The sequence below is a fragment of the Sander lucioperca genome, chromosome 1 (assembly GCF_008315115.2).
Source record: "Sander lucioperca isolate FBNREF2018 chromosome 1, SLUC_FBN_1.2, whole genome shotgun sequence".
Taxonomy (NCBI): domain Eukaryota; kingdom Metazoa; phylum Chordata; class Actinopteri; order Perciformes; family Percidae; genus Sander; species Sander lucioperca.
In genome coordinates this window covers 39,021,114-39,041,201 of record NC_050173.1, presented here as the reverse complement: position 1 = coordinate 39,041,201, position 20,088 = coordinate 39,021,114, and the positions used below count along the sequence as shown (strand labels likewise).

At 42.9% G+C, this 20,088-nt stretch overlaps 1 protein-coding gene and 1 long non-coding RNA gene across 3 annotated transcripts; one reads left to right on the top strand and one right to left on the bottom strand.

The window, feature by feature from the left end:
* Positions 1–323: 323 nt before the first annotated feature.
* Positions 324–15,630, bottom strand: LOC118495568. The gene is made up of 2 exons (XR_004898025.1): positions 15,491–15,630; positions 324–861 (listed from the first exon to the last, which is right to left on the bottom strand). It is a non-coding gene; the product is annotated as an uncharacterized LOC118495568 (long non-coding RNA).
* stc2a (stanniocalcin 2a) lies at positions 15,425–19,587 on the top strand. Of its 2 annotated transcripts, none has more exons than XM_031319591.2 (4): positions 15,425–15,701; positions 17,796–17,938; positions 18,648–18,859; positions 19,099–19,462. In XM_031319591.2, the coding sequence occupies exons 1-4, from the start codon at positions 15,563–15,565 to the stop codon at positions 19,460–19,462; spliced, it is 858 nt and encodes a 285-aa protein (XP_031175451.2). In that variant the 5' UTR covers positions 15,425–15,562. The 2 variants fall into 2 exon arrangements, with proteins under 2 accessions (XP_031175451.2, XP_035860003.1); XM_036004110.1 differs by lacking the exon at positions 15,425–15,701 and adding an exon at positions 15,721–15,962 and having other exon boundaries at positions 19,027–19,587.
* The last annotated feature ends 501 nt before the right edge of the window (positions 19,588–20,088 follow it).

The window sequence follows — 20,088 nt, the reverse complement described above, 5'->3', positions numbered from 1 at the left end:
ACATGTGGCAATTATCCTGAAAATGTGCTTCTGTTGATCCAGACTAAGTGCTAGTTAGCAAATGTCTAAATGCTAAAACACTAAACAAAGATGGTGAGCATGGTAAACATGCTAGACATCAGCATGTTATTGTCATTTTCATTGTGTACATGGTTTCATGCTGTTAGGATCTCACTCAAAGCTCTGCTATGTTCAGTCTCCCAGAGCTGCGAGCATGGCTGTGACACTTACCCTTGTTTTAACCCAATTCATGATCTTCCCCTAACCTTAACCAAGTAGATGAACCAGATCAAACCTTAGCCAAAGAGTTGTCAGACCAGAAATGGACGGCCATCTGTTTTCTTTCTGGAAAGTAGTGACAAAGATGCCGAAAGGGGCACAGGATCAGAAAACACCCACAGCGTTGGGAATTGCTTTTTATAACACATTATTAAAGTCAGCCATCACCTCTGATGCTAATATAGCATTGGCTTACAATGATTAGTAGCTTTTTTTTATTAGCGAAAGCCCCCTCAGAGCTTTTATATGAAGTTCATGATGTTTATCCAACTGCTTCTGTGTGTTTATGGTCCAGCATCACTAGATTTTGATTTTCCCCTCTCTCCGTGTTCTGCTTTTATGTTTACCCCGTCTGTTTCTTTCTCCCTTTCTCTTGGTTGAAGGGCAGTGGAGAGGGGAGAGAAAGTGAGTAGTGAGCCATGCATCAACCACAAGCATTGGTAACCACACTCTCAAATGCTTATGTCAGATGTTATAAAGTGCCCATGTGGGCCTTATGAAGGACCCCTGTGTGCCATCTCTAATAAAGGGCCCTTCTATCCCCACAGCGACTCACAGAGTGGTCTGGCCAGGGGCTCGATCCTAAAAATAAAGAAACATACATATGCATTTTAGGAATTGGTATATTTGTGTCATAGAGAATTCATGCACACTCACTGATGCTCACACCAGAGATTTATTCAGAAGAGACATTAAAAAAGAAAAAAAGAGAGGGCACTTCATGGGGTTTAATTAAAACGATTCATTACAGTTTTTCAGTCTGACAGCAGCATTAAAATAAGCAGTCTCCTGACCTTTTTTTTCAGACGGCATTGGGATGAGGTTGGGAACATGTTGGTCAGCACTGCTGTTTACAGAGCTGCCAAGCAGTTGACATACTGTCAAAATAGTAGCACTTAATCAGTGAGATTTCCCCAAAGAACAAAATGTACAGAGCAAACAGAAACACCCGTGCTCAGTTTGTACCTCCCACGACTCACACCAGAGAATTTGTGTCTCGAAGCACTTCTGGCCCATGAAATCAAGGGGCGTACGTAAAGCCAGGCTGACAACCCAGTTAACCAGCCCTATGCTGCTTGATGTGGATGGGAAATGTGGGAGCAAGAGGCTTTAAGAAATTTTTATATTTTTCCTATTTCTTCTATTGGCAATATTTCCATACTAACATGACTATACTTGTATGTGAAAGGGGTCACAAAGAATTATCACCTGCCTCTGCGACTCCCCTCATCTCTACAGAGCATTATGGCATCTTTCAGCTCATTGTTTTGTTTTCTGGCCCCCAACTCATACCTCTCTCTCACTGCTTGGGCGCAGAACACAGCTGTTTTTAGCAAAGAAGCTCTAAAAACAGACTGTTCACTGACAGACTGACTGCAGGACAGACTCGCTGGTGAACATAGTGGAGCATTTAGCAGCTAATGAGCCAGATATTCCCCTCAAGAGTTGTTAGAGGCCAAAAACAGTGCTAAAAGGAGAGTGAATACTGGACTTGAACTTGTCAGGGTGAGCAGAAACACGACTCCAAATGAATGCTAATGTATCTTTATATCTGCTGGATGCGCAAATAGTCAACTGTTTGCTAACAAGTCCTCCATATCAAGTTAAAAGGTGATAATATCTTAGTGTTGTGTTGAGAGCTTGTTTCTGCTGCGCCCAAGTGGCCAAAAATATTACTTCTTGTAGGTTTAACTAAAGTAAAGAAAACGTATGGGTGCCTTTTAAGTATTGCGCGTGCAGTGTGCACTATACTGACAACTGAGATTAGGCTATTAGCTCAAGATCAGTTAATAAAGTATAGTTTGTTAATTTTAGTGAAGACTTACTTGACTTTTGCTCTTCGGGGAGCATAGGTCAGTCATGAACTTCTTCCAGCTGGTTCGGTGTTGGGCGATCTTCTCTGCTTCCTTCCACGATGTTGCTGCTTTCTTGAGTTCTGCCTTGACAGACCTTTTCCAGCAGTTTCTTGGTCTTCCTGGCTTTTTTTTTCCTTGTGAGTTCCAGGTTCCAAGGCCTGTCTGGTCGTGTCGGAGGGTGGTTTTCTTAAGGTGTACCCGATCTAGCCCCATAGACCTTTTTCACGGCAGACATGTTGACATGTCATAGTAGGAAAAGCACAGGTGTATTCAAAACCATTAATGATGGCAGCATTCCACTTAGGAGAGGCCCTGGTATTGTGCATGCTGACTCACTGAAATAGCTTACTGGGACACTTGATGGAATTGAGCCATCGTTAAGGTTATCAACTTCAGCTGTGCTTTTCCTACTATGACGAGTCAAGATGTCTGCTGTGAAAAAGGTCCATTTCCTGCGTTTGATTTGAGTTTCAATTTGTTCTTGTTGTGTGGTTTGCCAGAGCTCTTCATTTGTAATTGTGTTAGGCCAGTAAATTTCCAGGATGTGTCGCAAGCATCTGTTAACGAATGCTTGGAGCTTAATTTTAGTAAAAGTAGACCAAAAATGTCATCTACTTTCAGTTACATCCACCCAATTCCAGGGTTGTACTGTACAACTTCTGTAATTGTATTAAAGAAAAGCTGCTAAGCTAATATGTACAAAGTATTATACCCTGAAATGAGGAGATAATGTATTTCCTCACCTTTAAAAAAAAAAAAAAACGGTTACTTAATCCCAAAGACCTCCAGGAACTGGGCCATACCTTTGAAATGCCTGCAGAGACAGAAAGGGAAATAGCAATGACTGAACTGTCAACTTCAAGCCATTCTCTGACATACAGGCTCCTTCCTCTTTCTTTGACTTCTTATCTTACTCTTTCTTCTGCTCTGAGGCTCTTCATCCATTTCCCTGTCACTTTTTGTGTCTTGTCTGTGATGATGCTTGCAGAGGGGTAATTGGAATGTGTGCACGTGTTTGTGTGTGCGTGCATGTGTTAACGCAAGTGTGTGTTTGTAATGGGTGTTGGGGTGATGGGCGAGGGGGGGAGTTGGGCCTCAGTTCCACGGATGTCATAATTAGGAACTGGAATTCTGGGAATTCCTGCTAAGGTTGGACGGTCCTAGAACTTTTCATCTTCTGCAGCAGCACAGCCCCCTCTCAGCCGCTGGCCTTACGGAAAAATACAACATGTTCCAACACACACCATCACAGCAATCAATTACCCCTAACTGTAGAACACACATCATAAACAACAAATAGCCCAAAACATCCCAGAATTGTAACCTCATGTCACAAGCATCTGTGACATGTTGGTTTGATCTGGACCCAACCACTAATTCAAGTGCTGGCTAATTAACCTCAACTATTCTAAATATATCATGTGCTTTATTTATATCGCTATCAAAAAGTAGTCCCTTCCAAACAACGGAAAAAAAGCTAAATGCACTCCTCATCAGTACAATAAAACGCTTTATTCTTTACAGATAGGTAGTCTTATATAAGGCTGTTAAACTATCCATTATAACCAATGGTGTTTTCCGTACACATAGGCGCCAGTATATAAACTGCTCTCCATTCAAGACATGTCAAATAACACTTTTCTAATGAGCTGCCTTAAAGTGTTATTATTGCTCACTAATGCATAGTCTTACAGGGTCCAACATGTGTCTGACGAGTGCTGGATAATCACAGACACAAATAAGAGTTTAGATATTTCCCCTAATGTTATAACTCCAACATGAAACCAAGTTGGTGAAATAAAAATTGAATATTGTTACTTTTAATGTAGGTATTGGTGCTAAAACATAGTAATTTTACTAATTTTTAGCAACTGGTTCACAATTTAAAAGTGCATGATGTAACCAAAAACAACTGTTACATTTGGCTGCAATCAGGCAAACATTTTACACAGCTTAATTCACAATTCCCACTACAGGCCCTCACCTGCAAGGACTGGTTGTATTTTTTTCACAGTCAGTCCTTTGAGTCCCACGTTTTAGGCTTCATCAAGCTGTTAACTTCTTGCTTTGAAAAAGGAAAGAGTTGTGTCTGCTTCCAACTTTACTCACGAGGTCTACCTTCTTCAGACCTGGATTCACATAGCGTAGCCGAGACCTCACAGTGCCTTATATGACAGAAATTTGAGAGCACTGCCAAATTCATTGGCAGCCTTAGTGATGTTGGGGGCATGCCACCTTATTAGTTTTTCACAGGTTGGTCTAGCATTAGCTTTTATTGCTTGTGTTGTGGCCAGTGTTGCTTTGTGGAGATAATCGCACAATAAACACATTGAATAGCATAAGCAGATTTGCAAAATCATATTCATACATACATGAATATCATTTTGTATGATGATAGAAATTGTCCCTGGACCACTAAAATATATGTTGAAAGATTTAAGATGGGGGGCAGAGAGTGTGTGTGTGTGTGTGTGTGTGTGTGTGTGTGTGTGTGTGTGTGTGTGTTTGTTTTACGGAGGCAGTCAGTCACTTGTTTCCGTCATGGTAGGAGCGCTGCCAGGAGAAGTGTTGTACTCACTTGGACAGGTGAAATGGGTGGAGCTGAAGAGCCATGTGGTCCAAAAATGCTTCAGAGGCTATATCGGGTCAAATGAGCTCACCTCGAAGACATATACACAGTCAGTGTATTCATTTATTTTCCATATTACCAGCAAGTGAATAAATGAATGCATAGATGGATGAATAAGGCTGCTATAAGCCCTCTCAAACACATTTACACACCAGAGCCCACATTTTGGTCTTACAGTGGAAAGAGGTATTGTTCCATTACAAGAATACTGTGAGCCAGCTTGTCTTCTAACACAGTCTAATGAGGCAGGAACAAATGACTAGCCACTCTAACACTCTTTCTCTACGTGCACTTCTCTGAATATTGTCAATTATCCCCCATGTCTTGGCTGACCTGACTCTGAATGTGGGTCACAGGCTACACAATCACCTGGTAATTACCACAGAGTAAACAAGCCAAGCTAGGGTAGAAGTTTTAATGATTGTCAGGCTGCCACAAAGGACCCTTCATCTCTAATGAGGGGTAAGTGTGTCATATTATGTTGCACAAATCGTTGGACCTGACCATAATGATAAATATAGCCTCCTTGGACCCAATATTATGGGATAAAGACATTTTGGCGGATCAGTGTGATCAAATAGAAGAGTAACCCAGAAAGGCTCCCTGTCGATGCTGTCTAAACTGACCTTACATAATAAGCCCTTTGCTCAGTTTTTGAATCAGATGATTAATTGCTCACCGGTCTTTTCAGCAGCTATGACACCATGTGCCACCCACGGAGTCCGCTCTGGCCTCATGTCTCACTCTCAATAAATGGGGCCTTTGTGTCCCAGCTGCTCTCTTTTGTCCCAGCATGCCCACCTATCAGAGGGGTCGGCCCCTGTGTCTCTAGCCATGATGACATCACCTCTGCCATCATCGAGGCTAGAACAGCCAAGGTGAGGGCTCTCATGGGCATCTATGGGCCATCTCTTTCCCCTTATCACTCAATCACTCCTTTGTGCTGGCGAGGACTGCAGGCTTATATGGACAGTAATGAGACGGAGCACTTTGTAATCTGCCAGCGCTCTAGCAGTATAACCCATACAGAGCAAACTCTATAATAGCACATTGTTTGAGGCAAGTTAAGTGAGGGTCTGAGATGTGGCGCTTTCACACCGGTTGGAATCAGAGCCCAGAGTTTGCCTGCTGAGCTGGGCCAGTAAAACCTCTCTTTTCACGAGTCAGGTGAGCTAACACACCAAAGAGTGCATTAATGGGGGAGAGAGAGAAAGATTTAGCAGCTCAATGTTACGAAATTACGTGTTTTTCTGTTGTGGTACACAAACAGGCAGTGCAAAACATCAAGTTAACATGCTCCCTAATGACTCAGTTGAGACAGTTTTTCAACTCCTTGGACTCATAAAACTCTGTTGGATGAGGCCAAACATGCACTGTCATCCTGCTAAAACAAACATGTTTTTCTTAAATGCGGCTCCAACAAGTCAACTTTGAGGAGATACAAAGTTTTCAACTGAAACCATCAAAATGCACACACAGATACACACTCACTCACACACAAATGCACACAGTCATAAACTGAGCCAAATTTAGAAAGTAAGATATCATCTTCAGGTTCCTCGAAAACTCTGGTATTTGATATTTCACTGCTTCCTTCTCACGCACACTGCGGGATTGTTCAGCTTCGATTTACTGCTGTTCACATGATGTTTTATGGCTATGTCCTGTATCAGCCTGAACTAAACCTTTAATGCCAAATAACAATAAACACCTGGCATTCTTAAGTGAGAAGTTTTTTTGCAGAAATTACAGTCGAGCTCAGTGCAAAACTGGCACATATATTTAATGTTGCATAAATGCTAGTTTTAAAGGAATAATTCAACATTAATTGAAGAAACAATTGATGCCACTCTCATCTCTGTACGATAAATATGAAGCTACAGCTAACAGCCGGTTAGCTTAGCACAAGACTGGTAAAACCACAACCTGTTGTTTTTAAACTTTTTGTACAGATTAAACAATTAATATACAAAATAATTTAGTAGGCTAGAATGTGCATTGTGTTACCTTTGGACAGAGCCAGACTAGCTGTTTCTCCGTGTTTTCAACATGGATGCATTTCAGCCTTTGCGCTACGCTAAGCTCAGCTAACCAGCTTCTGGCTTCATTTAACGGCAGCCATGAGAGTGGTATCAATCTTCTCATCTCTCAGCAAAAAAAAAGGAAATAAGCATTTCTTATTTTTCCCAAAATATCAAACCATTCCTCTTTACCTTGCATTGTTTATTTACTCATCACTTTTTGCACCGGTTACACCATTTGGAACCTTATTGTTGTTGTTTTTTGGCATGGAGGCAAAATTTTTAATTTCTTTTCAAAAATAATTATGCAGTCAAACACCTCCATTACAGCTCTACCAGAATCACAATTTCCACTTATAAGGTATGTATCGGATCAAGGACCACAAAGAAAGATGTATGGAAATGTAAAATCAAGTTAGTTTCTGTTCACGCTGAAAGGATTTGAGGGGGGAAATACCAGATTGGGGCTGCTTTTACCTGCAGTGTGAACATTGCCCTATTGTCACTCATTTGACAAACAAAAACTCAGAACTATACATTTTTTTATTGAAGTCTCTGTGGGGTCACTCAGGAGTTATTGTCCAGCAGCTTTCCACAACTGAGCCTGAACTTTTAGCCGAATTACACACACACACGCTTCCCGTAAAGTACTATAAGGAGTCTGTAAACTAGTACCATTAATTGCTGTTACAGAACCCTCCCTCCCAGTGAAGTGACCCCCCATTCACACACAAATACACATACTCAGACACACACACCCCAGCCTGGCCTCTCTGTTGTGGTTTCATTGGTTGATCACTTGCCAGGGCCCCAGGGGTCCCAACTCAGAACACATGTCTGCTTTCTGTATGTTTACAGTACAGCAGTCAAAGTAAATGAACGTTACTCCTGTCAAAGCATACATGTCTATTTTCTGGACAGTGTCAGCAAAAGGAGACAAATGTTTTTTACGCAACATATACACGAAACAGATTCTTAATACCTCTGACACAAGACATATTAAATATAAAAATATAAATAAACATATCACTTTAACTGTCACGCAACCATCCGAGGCAACCAAACAGTGCGACAGTCCTCGCACTTAAGATGCAACAGAATTGTCATTACAGGCAGTGAAAGCTCTGCGTTGTGTTCAAATTTCCAAGTGACCTCAACACATGACATGACAAGTGTTCGGAGGCTGAAGGTACGGTGGCCGTGGGGCAAAGCGCAATGGCAAAACGGAAAACACAACATTTCACAAAACACGACAACATTTCAGCAAAAGAAAAAAACACGACGACATTTGGTGAAATTCAACCCGTAAAAGGTAGGTACGTATTGGACAGTAATTCCTCCTTGCTGATTGGATGCACTGTCTGTCAGTCTGCGACAAACAAAAGTCCTTCTTCTTTATTTGGATTTCTGGCAGATGCCTTGCAGCACATTGCTGCCTCTCACAGGTTGGGATGATAAGATAAGACAAAAATGTTATTTATCCTGAGGGAAATTGCTGTGCAGCAGTTGCAATACAAAGTGGGACAAGTGTAAATACAAAGAGTGCAAATATAAAAGTATGTATATATATATAGTATGTATATCTATATATATATATACACATATGTAGACATTTCCTGAGGTAAAGGTTTCCGTTTGCTGAGCTGGTATTATCACGTTTAACTGATTGGCACAGCTGTTCCAGTAATGTGACGGAGAGTATTTAATAATTACCACACCCGCTGATCTATATTCACCTTCGACCAGCCCTTTTGCACGTTGCGCTGCTGCACATACATGAACCAAAATAGAATGTATGTATAGAGACGCCCACACAGTCCGTGTGCCTAACCACCTTGTGCTGGCATTTATTATTCAAATTTCAACTGAGGGTGCAAAATATTAAACTGATGGTGCAATGCACTTGTAGGAGCCTGTTTCCACTTTGTATTGCAACTGCTGCACTGCAGTTTCCGCTTTCCCTCGGGATAGATAACGTTTTATTTAATCTTACCATCACAACCTGTGCGAGGCAGCAGTGTGCTGCGAGACTTCCAGTCTGCCGGAAATCCAAAAGAAGATGTAGTTTTATTTGTCGCAGATTGACAGACATCTAGTCAACAAGGAGAAATCATTGTCCACCAATAGGTACCTATCTTTTCTGGTTTGAGTCTCACCAATGCCGTTTTGTTTTTTCTTTTGCTGTTATGTTTTGTGAAATGTTTTTTTTTTTTTTTTTAACCTTTATTTAGGCAGCCTCTCTTTTTGCAGGAACGCCCTGATCACATTCACACAGTTACACATTCATACCTGGAAGCTGCCCAGTACAACCACAGTCTGATCTGCTGGCCACTGAGCAGCTCCACTGGAACTGGAGCAGTTGGAGGTTAAGTGCCTTGCTCAAGGGCACCTCAGTGGTGGTCCTTTCACTTTCCCCACCCAGATTTTATCCTGTCAGTCTGGGGATTGAACTGACGACCTCCCGGTCACAAGCTCGCATCTCTAACCTTTAGGCCACCACTGCCCAAAATGTTGTAGTGCTTTCTGAAATGTTGTGTTTTGCAAATTGCTCTTGTGTTTTCTGTTTTCCGTTGTGCTTTGCCCTTCAGGGCCACCATATAAAGGTCTTCATATAAAGTGCAACATCACCCTGACACACTTACAGAACCTAAACTCAACTTTTATTGGATGACATGTCTTTGCTTCATCTGTTAATGACAATTATTTGATGTGATTGAAAGAATAGCCACTAACAGGTTATACTAATACCATAAAATCATCTGTTGAGTGTTTGATGGTACCATATACCATATAGTGATATCCATTATGTGGAGGTTGAGGTAAGATTGTATAAACATACTTAAAATATATGTTTATAGATATGTTTCAAAATACACAGTTGGCTGCTGCCTGCTCACTCATTGCAAGCTGTTCTGGAAAACGTGATTATTTTAAAACTTGTGAATTTAGTTTTAAATCACGATGTTCATTCATTTGGTCAGTCAAACCGCTGAATGTTCTTGTTCCCAGTGCCAATGCTTGGCGTTTTGTGTTGCATTCAAGTGAAGTAGTAAATATAAATGGTACCACTTTTCTCCACATTTCGCCAATTCACTTCATTTTTCCTGCTTACTCTTCTTGGTCCCCAGCCTTAAAGGGGCTGTACTTGATATTTAGAACATTAAAGGAACACGCTTCAATGTTCACTTATTGGGACTTTTTATTCACCGTATCCTCCAGAGTTAGATAAGTCCATACATACCCTTCTCATCTCCGTGCGTGTCGTAACTCTGTCTGATGCCCCCACCGTTAGCCTAGCTTAGCCCAGATCCTGGAGGTAACCGGCTCCATCTAGCCTACTGCTCCCAATAAGTGACAAAATAACGCCAACATTTTCCTATTTACATGTTGTGATTTGTATAGTCACAGCATGTACAAATAACAAAGTCACATGAGACTGTGCCATCTACTAACCGTATACAAACTGGGAACTATATTCTCAGAAGGCGAAGCACTGCAACTTCTGCTACTTGGGCGGAGTGATCTGCTCGCAGCACCTGAGAAGCGCTGTGGTGAGGAGCAGAGAGTAACAACGGTGCTTTTCAGGTGTTGCGCTAATCACTCCGCCCCAGTAGCAGTGCTTCGCCTTCTGAGAATATAGTTCCCAGTATGTATACGGTTAGAAGATGGCACAGTCTCATGTGCAGTGTTGGGGAAGTTACTTTTAAAAAGTAGTGTTTGCTCGTTACTCATTACTTCTTAAAAAAGTAATCCGTTACTTTATTTAGGTACCCCCTATGAAAAGTAACTTTTTACTTTACTCGTTACTTTTACGTTGTAGCAGGCGTCTCTGGCAGAGACTGAAGTTAATTATACAAAAACTATCTTTGACCATAAAGCCAATCTCTGGTTTATCAGTGAAGTGTCTGAACTACACTGCAGGCTGGATTCTCTACTCGCAGAGTGACGGCTGATTCATTATGAATAAGTCCAGCGCGGGTTGAATCCACATCAGCAGGTCATCGGCGTTACACGGTGTTAGCGTATACTATGTAATGTCTGTATCGACTTGTACCGGTCGCGCAGCCATGATGGTCCTTGTCGTAGACACATGCAGCCTCTTTTCTGTGTCCGTGCAACCGACACAAGTCCACAGCGGTCCGCTGCGTGTATGTATGAGGCCGTCTCCACCGCATCCATTTGTGAGGTTGTCCGCTTTGTGTCTGCCTGGCTCAGAGCGCCGTCTAGCAAAAAGCCATGAAGCTTAAAACGCTCTCAAAAGTTAGCTTTGGCTGCTTCTCACTTGCCATGATTGCTCTGCTACCAGCCTCTGTCACGTCCTGTGTGGAGCTTGTGAGCACGCAGCTGAGAAGGCAGTGTCGCTGTCAAATCTGTCCCTGGGAAAAGTAACGTTGGGCCGAATTGAAAAAGGAACTACGTTTCGTTACCTAATTTTCAGTAGTAGCGCGTTACACTACTTTTTACCTGAAAAGTAGTTACGTTACTGTAACGCGTTACACCCAACACTGCTCATGTGACCTTGTTATTTGTACACGCTGTGACGATACAAATCACAACATGTAAATAGGAAAATGTTGGCATTATTTTGTCACTTATTGGGAGCAGTAGGCTAGATGGAGCCGGTTACCTCCAGGGTCTGTGTTAAACTAGGCTAGCAGTGGGGGCGTCAGACAGAGTTACGACACGCACGGAGATGAGAAGGGTATGTATGGACTTATCTAACTCTGGGGGATACGGTGAATAAGCTAAAGTCCCAATAAGTCTGCATGTTCCTTTAATATAGCAGTAAAAAACATGTGAAGATATAGTGGAGTAATAGCGTCTTGAGCAGAGAATGAAGTGTGTGTTGTAATCCACGCTTCTCTGTTTCTTTGTATGATAGCCGGTCTGGCAGTGCGTGCATGTTAGTGCATGTGAGTGCCTTGTGTGTCAGTATCTCACGCAGAGGGCCGTCACAAAGCGTCAGGATGAGATGGGTTTGGAATGGTCTGTGAGACCCGTGTGGAGGCAATCCCCCTTTTTTTTTTTTTTTATCAAGTACAGCACCTTTAAAGGTGTCCTGTGGAGTTTTCTTGTGAACAAATAAGACGTATTGTTTTTAATGATGTCATTGGGCCACCATACTGGGGGAAGAGCAGTATTAAAATGGCTTAATAAGCAAACAGGTGTCATGCCTTCATGACACATAATTAATACTGCTCTTCCCCCAATACAGTGGTCTCTTGGCATATTGGCGCATGGCACAAACCCATTTTTTTTTTTCACTTGCTCTTTAGCACTAGTGGTCAAAAACTACTAGGTTAACTTTAACTGAATTTAAATGTTGTAACAAAGTAAAATATGCTAACTGTAAAGCATTCTTGATTTTGGAAACTGTAGCTTGACAAAATAAAACTCAAGGTCCACTTATCAGCTGTTCCTTAGTGGATTACTCTGTTGTCATGGAGATATGTTGAGATGTGCCCAAGATAAGCTTTCTCCATCCACTGAAGAAGACTGTGAAATATGAATGTGATTCTGAAAAAAGCTAGTAAGTGGACCTTGAGTGATTTGTTTCTGTCAAAAATGCTAAGTGAAGTTTAATACAGAGAAAAGATTAATTTGCAGTTTTACTAATTAAGTGAAATTCAGAAGTGAAACACTAATAACTCACTAATGTCTGCTAAGTGCCTTAAAATGCTAGAAAATATGCTAATAAGAGGAATATTAAAGTCTCTTAATAACTATAGCTAATGCTTGAATCCCTTCAGGTTGTTAGTCTCGGTTTGAAGACCTCCAGCAGTTTTTCCCATATGACTTGAATGCAGCACCAGAAGGCAGCAGTGACTCTGGTCCACTGCAGCACACTGATTGGGCAAAATCGAGGGTGTGTTCACAGCGTGGGCAGCTTTTAACAGACATGAATTGAGCAGGAGATTCCAGTTTGTGGTATAGGCACAACTGGAAACGCTCCAAGCCCATCTCCAGACGCGCGCGACGGTGCGCTCCTGTTTGAGCCTGCTGGAAATCCAGTGGACTTTGAAAATACTGCTGCATTGCAATTTCCGTTCTGTGCTCAAGCTTAAGCCAATGTGTGGCACACAGACTGGAACAACTTTTTTTATTGAGGAGATCATTGATGCTATATGCTATATTATATTAAAGTAAGATTAGACCGTACTATCAAAACTAATATTTGTATTAGTGTAATATCATGAGGACAGAATACAAAATTAAGACAATATCATCATAAATCCTGGAAGACAAAGTCCACCAAAAGAATATAATGGGAATATTGAAATGTTGCAGTTTCCTACACTGCACCATCTCCTGGCCAAAATACCTCCCATTTCTCAGCTGTGGTGACTTCTCCAAAATTCATTCCACTGACTAAAAACCTCAATTAAACTGATAGACAGACAGACAGGCAGACACACACACACACACACACACACACACACACACACACACACACACACACACACACACACAGCCAATCGTTTCCCCATGTTCGTTTATGGGGCGCCTGAGCAGTGGCATAATGTATTTGTGTCAGGGTCTGAGTTTTAGTTGGGTCTCCACACACCCCCACCAATCCCACTCAGACACTAAACCACATCATCTTTCCTCATTATTAATGCCACACTATGATGAAGGTTGAAGTCTGTTTCAAACCTGACCATTTTAACAATAAACCATCACCAAATAAACCATTTTTTTTTGGAGTTTGCATGTCATCTACATGTATATGACTCCCTGGGTTTCCTCCAGCTGCTCCAGTTTCCTCTCACAATCCAAGGACATGCAGGTTGGGATATTATGAAACCCACTATGGCCACGCCAAGACCCGCCCTTCAGTAGCATTTATTGGCCAGGCGTCCATGCTTACACAAGGTAACGTAACCCCATTTGTACAGGTCCTATCCCCTGACCAATCGGATATCCTAACCTTAACCACTCAAGGTCAAATGCCTAACCCCAACCAATCGAGCTGCTTCGTAGGGCGGGTCTTGGCGTGGCTATAGTGGGATTCGTAAATTTACATGCAGGTTAGGTGAAAATTGGCTGAATTGCCTGTATTTGTCTGTATGTGTTTGGCCTATGAGTGCCTGGAAGTTTCTCCTGCGATGTTGTAAATAAGAAAAGGAAGGAACAATCAGAAGCACTGGGCCCCCTAGAGGCTTGGGACCCAAGTGCAAATGCCCACCCTGCACCCTGATAGTCGTTTCCTGACATCGGTACCATTTCCTGTACCCCCGTGGCTCTCTGGCATGATGAGCAACACAGCGACATGCTGACCTGCGTCGCACCACTGGCTCCTATAGGGGCCTTTTCCTGAGAGTAGTAACACCATTAGCTCGCTGGAAACATTTTGAAGACAGAGACTTTATGTTCTTGCTCCCACATGGCATCCTCCATCCAAGTGTTGCTCTTGAAAAAGATTCCTCTAAGGTCTCCAAATGTGCAACCCTGCCAATGGTTGGTCCTCTATTCTTAGATCACTCCCTGTGGTTAGCAGACCTCATTGTCACAGACTAAACTGGGCATTGTGTAACAGACCCCTTCATATTCACTTCCCCATAAAAAAAGTTATTAAAGGCATTCTATTTTTAGGCGCTTTAAATTGTAAATATTGCAAGTTAATCAATATAGACTATCATAGAGAGTTCTGACACCCTGTTGTTTGTGTATAAGTATTATTATAACATTGATTGCACAATGGTATAATTCATTCATTGAGTGTTGCTGTTATAGCAGACTTTTCACCTACTTTCTGCCAAAGCAATGGCTACAGACATCTTTAAAGCTGTACTGAATTTAATTACTACCTTACAACTATTAATGACTTAGTAGAAGCCACAAGCTAAGCCTATTTTATGTAGAGCGCTTGGACATCATAGCTTCAATTTTCTCCAGTTTGTTGGCAAGCTTGGTATTTCTTGATCCTATACTGCTCTACTTAGCCTTGTAGCCTAAATAAGTGCTCCAGTGTTATGGCAAAAACAGACTTTCTATTGACTTTCCACTGCTGCAAAAACAAACAGGAATTGTAAGTTATCTTGCAATATATGCAAAGCATAAAAGCTGTTGAAAGACTGCCTATATGTGTGTTATTGGAGGTCCACTAGTTATATTGGACATTGTATGATTGACTTGTGTAGATATGGGTTTGTGAAACACTGCTTGATCACGCGAAAGCTCACTGTCACTGTCAACTTGCTCGTGAATATTGCTTTATAGCGCCAGTTTTATTGCAAAAAAAAAAAAGGGACTTTCAAAAGACTTCCACTAGACACTCCCCTTAAACCTTGGACGTGGATGTCTGCGTCTCTCATTGGTTGTGAAGCCCCAACCGACAACACCTGCTTAACTCCTTCATCCGAATTGACACCCGGGGCTCTGAGAAATATAGGCAGCATCCCTTCCAGCTCATGCATTCAGTCCCACAGCTGCCCCAAAAGACACCAAGCTGCAGCTGCGCTGATCACTGATCCAAGGCGAACCCTCACTCACTCTCTCTCTCTCCCTCTCTCTCTCACCTCTCTCTCTCTCACCTCTCTCTCTCTCGCTCTCTCTCTCTCTCTCTCTCTCTCTCTCTCTCTCTCTCTCACACACACACACACACTCTCTCTCTCATTCTCTCTCTCTCTCTCTCTCTCTCTCTCTCTCTCTCTCTCTCACACACACACACACACACACACACACACACACACACACTCACACACAAACACGCGCGCGCGCGCGCGCACACACTGCCGGATATTTGCTGGGAATCGGAGCACACTGTCGGAGACGCAATGTTGGTCAAACTGGCCGTGGTGCTGCTGGTTTTGTCAGTGCTTGAACAAGTGGTAGGATCGGATAATATTGATATCCATGACAGCCTCCCAGAGAAGCCTGCGAGCCAGAAAGGACGCCTCTCCCTGCAGAATACAGGTAAGAACTAGAAGTGTCAGTAGAGATATGAACGTTCAGGTTCTTGGTTGATGCAACTGCTCGCACATCTCCTGCGGGGTTTGTCCGTACACGTGTTTTCTGTGCCTGCAAATTAAACCATACTGGGGACGGTTTGAGCAATCCGCTGCTTTTAACTTAAATGCCGGCTATGGTGCACAAGAAAGAGTGACCCTTTTCGATTACTCAGAATTACTCAGAGAGACGATATCTTGTAAATACTCTCAGACAGAAATCCAATATGTGAGTAAACTATTAATAGAATGGCACAAGGTAATAGGTAATGAATACGGCAGGGCATCTAGGTGTGCGTGCGCGCTGCATGGTGGAGCCTAAAAGCGTGTGCCGCGTAACAGTTTCAGGGGTTTTCTGGAAGAAATATGGGGTTTGCAAATGTTGTCCAGGCTATCTCTTCAAATGAATATTGAGTGATGTGTTTAAGCAGCTTAGTAGAGCAGTAATGATTGTAGTAGCGTGGTTGGTTGGTCAGCGCTGAAGGCGAGCAGGAGTGTATTTCTTGAACCAATCCTTTCGGGAAATATTGCTTTTAAATACCTTAAAAAGACAAACGGGTCTTCGCCTAATTAAATCAAAGAGCTAACACCACATTGGACTGCTGTCCTTTTCTCTGAAACGTCGTTTATGATTGATTTTTCCTCGTACTCGCGCATGACTTGCGACCCACCGTGTGAACCTGTGTCAGAATATTACAGGGCAATTGTTATCTTGCCTCCACACTGTAACATTGGGAAACACTCCAATGAAGGTTTCACAGCAGAGACCCTGGTAACACCACTGTGTAATTCAATGCACGTTGCAGCCAAGCTCGTACGATCCAAGCACATTCCCGTGATGCCAAAACAAGCACTGCTGACAGCGGCTCACTTTTCCTGCGCACTAAAGTTCAACTCAGTGCATACAAACCCCGCAGAAGCTCTTCCCTTTCCCCCTAATACTGCCCCCCCCCCCCCCACAACAGAGGGTCTTTGTTGACAAAGTGCGATTTCTAATAAGTCTCATTCAATCCTTTATTTGCTGTCTTTTTTTTTTTTTTGCGCAACTGGTGCGCACTTCCGACTGAAGAAAAAATTTTCTTACGCCCAACAGTAATCATCTTCAAGGCAAACCACGCGTGTAATTATGTTTTACTTAAGTCAACAGTTGGGTTCTCATAGCCAAGCTGTGTATGGCCTGTTGGCTGCCAACCTAACCTGCAATTTGCCATATTAACATAAGAGTAAAACGATGTCACATAGGGTTAAGCAGCAGTTTGTCTGTGACAGGTTTCTGTGACGGGTCTCATAATATATGCTCATAGACAGCAATTTGGGGTTAAAAGAGAGAGACCTTCACTTTCACATGGTAATTTCTGTCTTTCATGGCCACAGTAAAGAGAAAGGGACACTTGAGAGCGAGCAAGTGGTGTATGGGAGCTGATATTATGTATTCACATGACATATACTTTCATATTTCCCCAAGTTTTTTTCTTTTGCCTGCATTGCTGCTTTTGTACCCTCTCATGTAGCTAATGATGCACCTTTTAAATATTGTCATTTCAGTGCAATCTCAGTTTATCCTTGAATGCAATAACGAGAGACTTGTTGATGCACATTTAGTTGACAGACAATAGAAAGGACTGCATTTGTGTTTCATCCACAAGTAGTCAAGGTTGTATCTGCAATGCACCATCCCATCTCAATGTTAGGCAGTGCAGATGAATTGTGGCGCAGAATGACACAGTAATATCTGTCACCAAGTGTTCCTCTGCAGGAACCCCTCAGCTTGGTAAATTAGACTTCGCCCCCACCCCCCACCCCCACCCCCCCCTCCACCCTCCACCCGCCCTGCATCCTTTTTCTCTCTCGGACTCTTGGTCATGAACACACGAGCAACCGCCTGTGTCTGTGGAAATAGTTATACGCCACATCAGCTTCGTGATTTGTGCAGCAATCTGAAGCGGAGTTGTGCCTTCAAGCCGTACGGTCTTCATTGCCAACACGCCTGTAACAATCTGCTGCTGTCTGTGCTGTGAACAGATGATAAGGTCCCTCCCCCTAACCTGTTCTCTCTTTCCAGCTGAGATCCAGCACTGCCTGGTGAGTGCAGGGGATGTCGGCTGTGGTGTGTTTGAGTGCTTTGAGAATAACTCCTGCGAGATACGAGGGCTACAGGAAATCTGCATGACGTTCCTGCACAACGCTGGCAAATTTGACTCTCAGGTACTAAACTAGTCTAGTCTGTGTGTTTGAAAAAAAAAAAAAAAAAAAGGTGTAACCAGAGGCAACATTCCTTTTCCTTTTTCACTGGTTCACTGCTGCACACTCGTCATCTATGGACAGATTTGTTAACTTGTGCTTTTTAGTTCCCTCTGCATACCTCAAAACATATCACTTTTCCTAGCAGTGCGATCATACTTACATACACTAATCTCATAATCTCTTTCCTCTCTTGGGAAGTTCACTTCCCTCTGAGTGGACTGGTGCTTATAGTACAGTTATAGGACCAAAGGTCAGGAGCCAGTTGGCCAGATGCCTAGTTATCTCCCTTTCCATATATACAGAGGCTAAAGCCCTGCCAAGCCAAGCCAGACTGGGGTTTTAACATATTCACATTTTAGGAATCGTTGGCAGATTTCAGCAGCAGAATAACACAATGTACTGCTATTCATGCAGAAGTTCATCACCCCATTCTGTATTTAAAGCGTATAGTTAACACTTGTTTCAGCGCAACCACACATACACTCCTGAACACTGCTGAAACAGGTGCACAACATCTTCAGAGTATCCAAACTATTAAGTTTAAGTAATATAGAAGTTAAAGTAACAGTCATAGCCAACAGGGTTTCTTTGTCTGATGTGTGAACTCTCAGGTTTCAACAACTTCAAGGGACTTTGTGTTGAGAACAGTTGTGTCTCTGTGTGTTAATAGGGGAAGTCCTTCATCAAGGATGCTCTGAAATGTATGGCGCATGGGCTACGGCACAAGTTCAGCTGTATCAGCAGGAAGTGTGTGTCCATTAAAGAGATGGTGTTTCAGCTCCAGAGAGAGTGCTATATCAAACACAACCTGTGCTCTGCTGCTAAGGAGAATGTGGCCGTCATGGTGGAGATGATCCATTTCCAAGATCTCTTCCCTAAAGGGTAAGTGGCTGCTCTGGACAGCATGCTTGGATATATTTTCTCTAGCCTGTCCCTTCTCTTTTATCTCTGATTGTTTACCTTCCCTGGACTCTTCTGCCAGTTTAATCCAGTTCTGTTCTTCCATGTATAGTAATAGTACCATCCCATTCATTCCTGTCGTTTCCTAGACCTAGATGTTTTGTGCTTCCAAACATGAAGTCACAAGCTTCATGTGAGTTCTCTGCCCTCTCTCTGCCCAGCCCATATGTGGAGCTGGTGAATATTCTTCTGAGCTGCGGAGAGGAGGTGAAGGAGGCGTTGACACGGAGCGTCCGGCTACAGTGCGAGCAGAACTGGGGGGCTCTGTGCGACAGCCTGAGCCTATGCTCCTCCCTCGCCCCGTCTCCCGCCGGCTCCGCCGCCGAACACCACCGCCGCCCCTTGCCCTCCCACCCTGAACCGGAGCACCCTCGCCCTCCGCGGCAAGGTGACAAGGACAAACCCGCTAAGGCTGGCTTCAACGCTCACCCACGCAATCGCAGTCAGGGACCCCGCCGCCAGAGTCCAGAGGCCGGAGTCGTGGCTGAGCAGGAAGACCCCGAGGCCACCGACATCCGGAGGTGAAAGCGCAGGAGACTGCCCCGACCTTTGACCCCCCTACAACGTTTAAAAACCACACTTGCAGACTTATGCACACCTCCACACAACAACATCCACTCACCCCCCACACACACACACACACACACACACACACACACACAACACACACACACACCCATACACACCCACCCACACACATATTCCCAGACAGACTGAGCAGAAGGAAACAAGCCCAACTTTTCCCGTCCTTATTCCACCCTCTCTAGTCATTCCAGCAGTCCCACATGGTACACTTGCAGGGTAATTGTGGTGTAGCTTGTACTGTTATGCCAGACTGTAGGCCACGATTTTTAAAAAAATTAAATAATAATTGTTATTATCATGATTATTTCAGCTGTTAGGACTATTTTGGCTCTAATATAGCATTTCTCAAATCATACTTACTGTACGATTTGATTATATTTGTATTATTTATTTTATTCTGTATGCAATGTTGAAGTATCAAAATGTACATAGAAATATACTTATCTATATTTATATAAACATGTATAAATATAGTTTCAATATGCAATACTGATATGCTATACATGACATAGTATATGGTGTGCTGTCTGTTCCCTTCACAGTATTGCACCCATCACACATTGGTC

What these genes read in the sequence shown, in the direction of transcription:
- stc2a (XM_031319591.2), top strand. Translation starts at nt 15,563, where the DNA reads ATGTTGGTCAAACTGGCCGTGGTGCTGCTGGTTTTGTCAGTGCTTGAA. An exon ending in CCTCTCCCTGCAGAATACAG is followed by an intron (nt 15,702 to 17,795) that starts GTAAGAACTAGA and finishes CTCTCTTTCCAG; the next exon opens with CTGAGATCCAGCACTGCCTG. An exon ending in CTGGCAAATTTGACTCTCAG is followed by an intron (nt 17,939 to 18,647) that starts GTACTAAACTAG and finishes GTGTGTTAATAG; the next exon opens with GGGAAGTCCTTCATCAAGGA.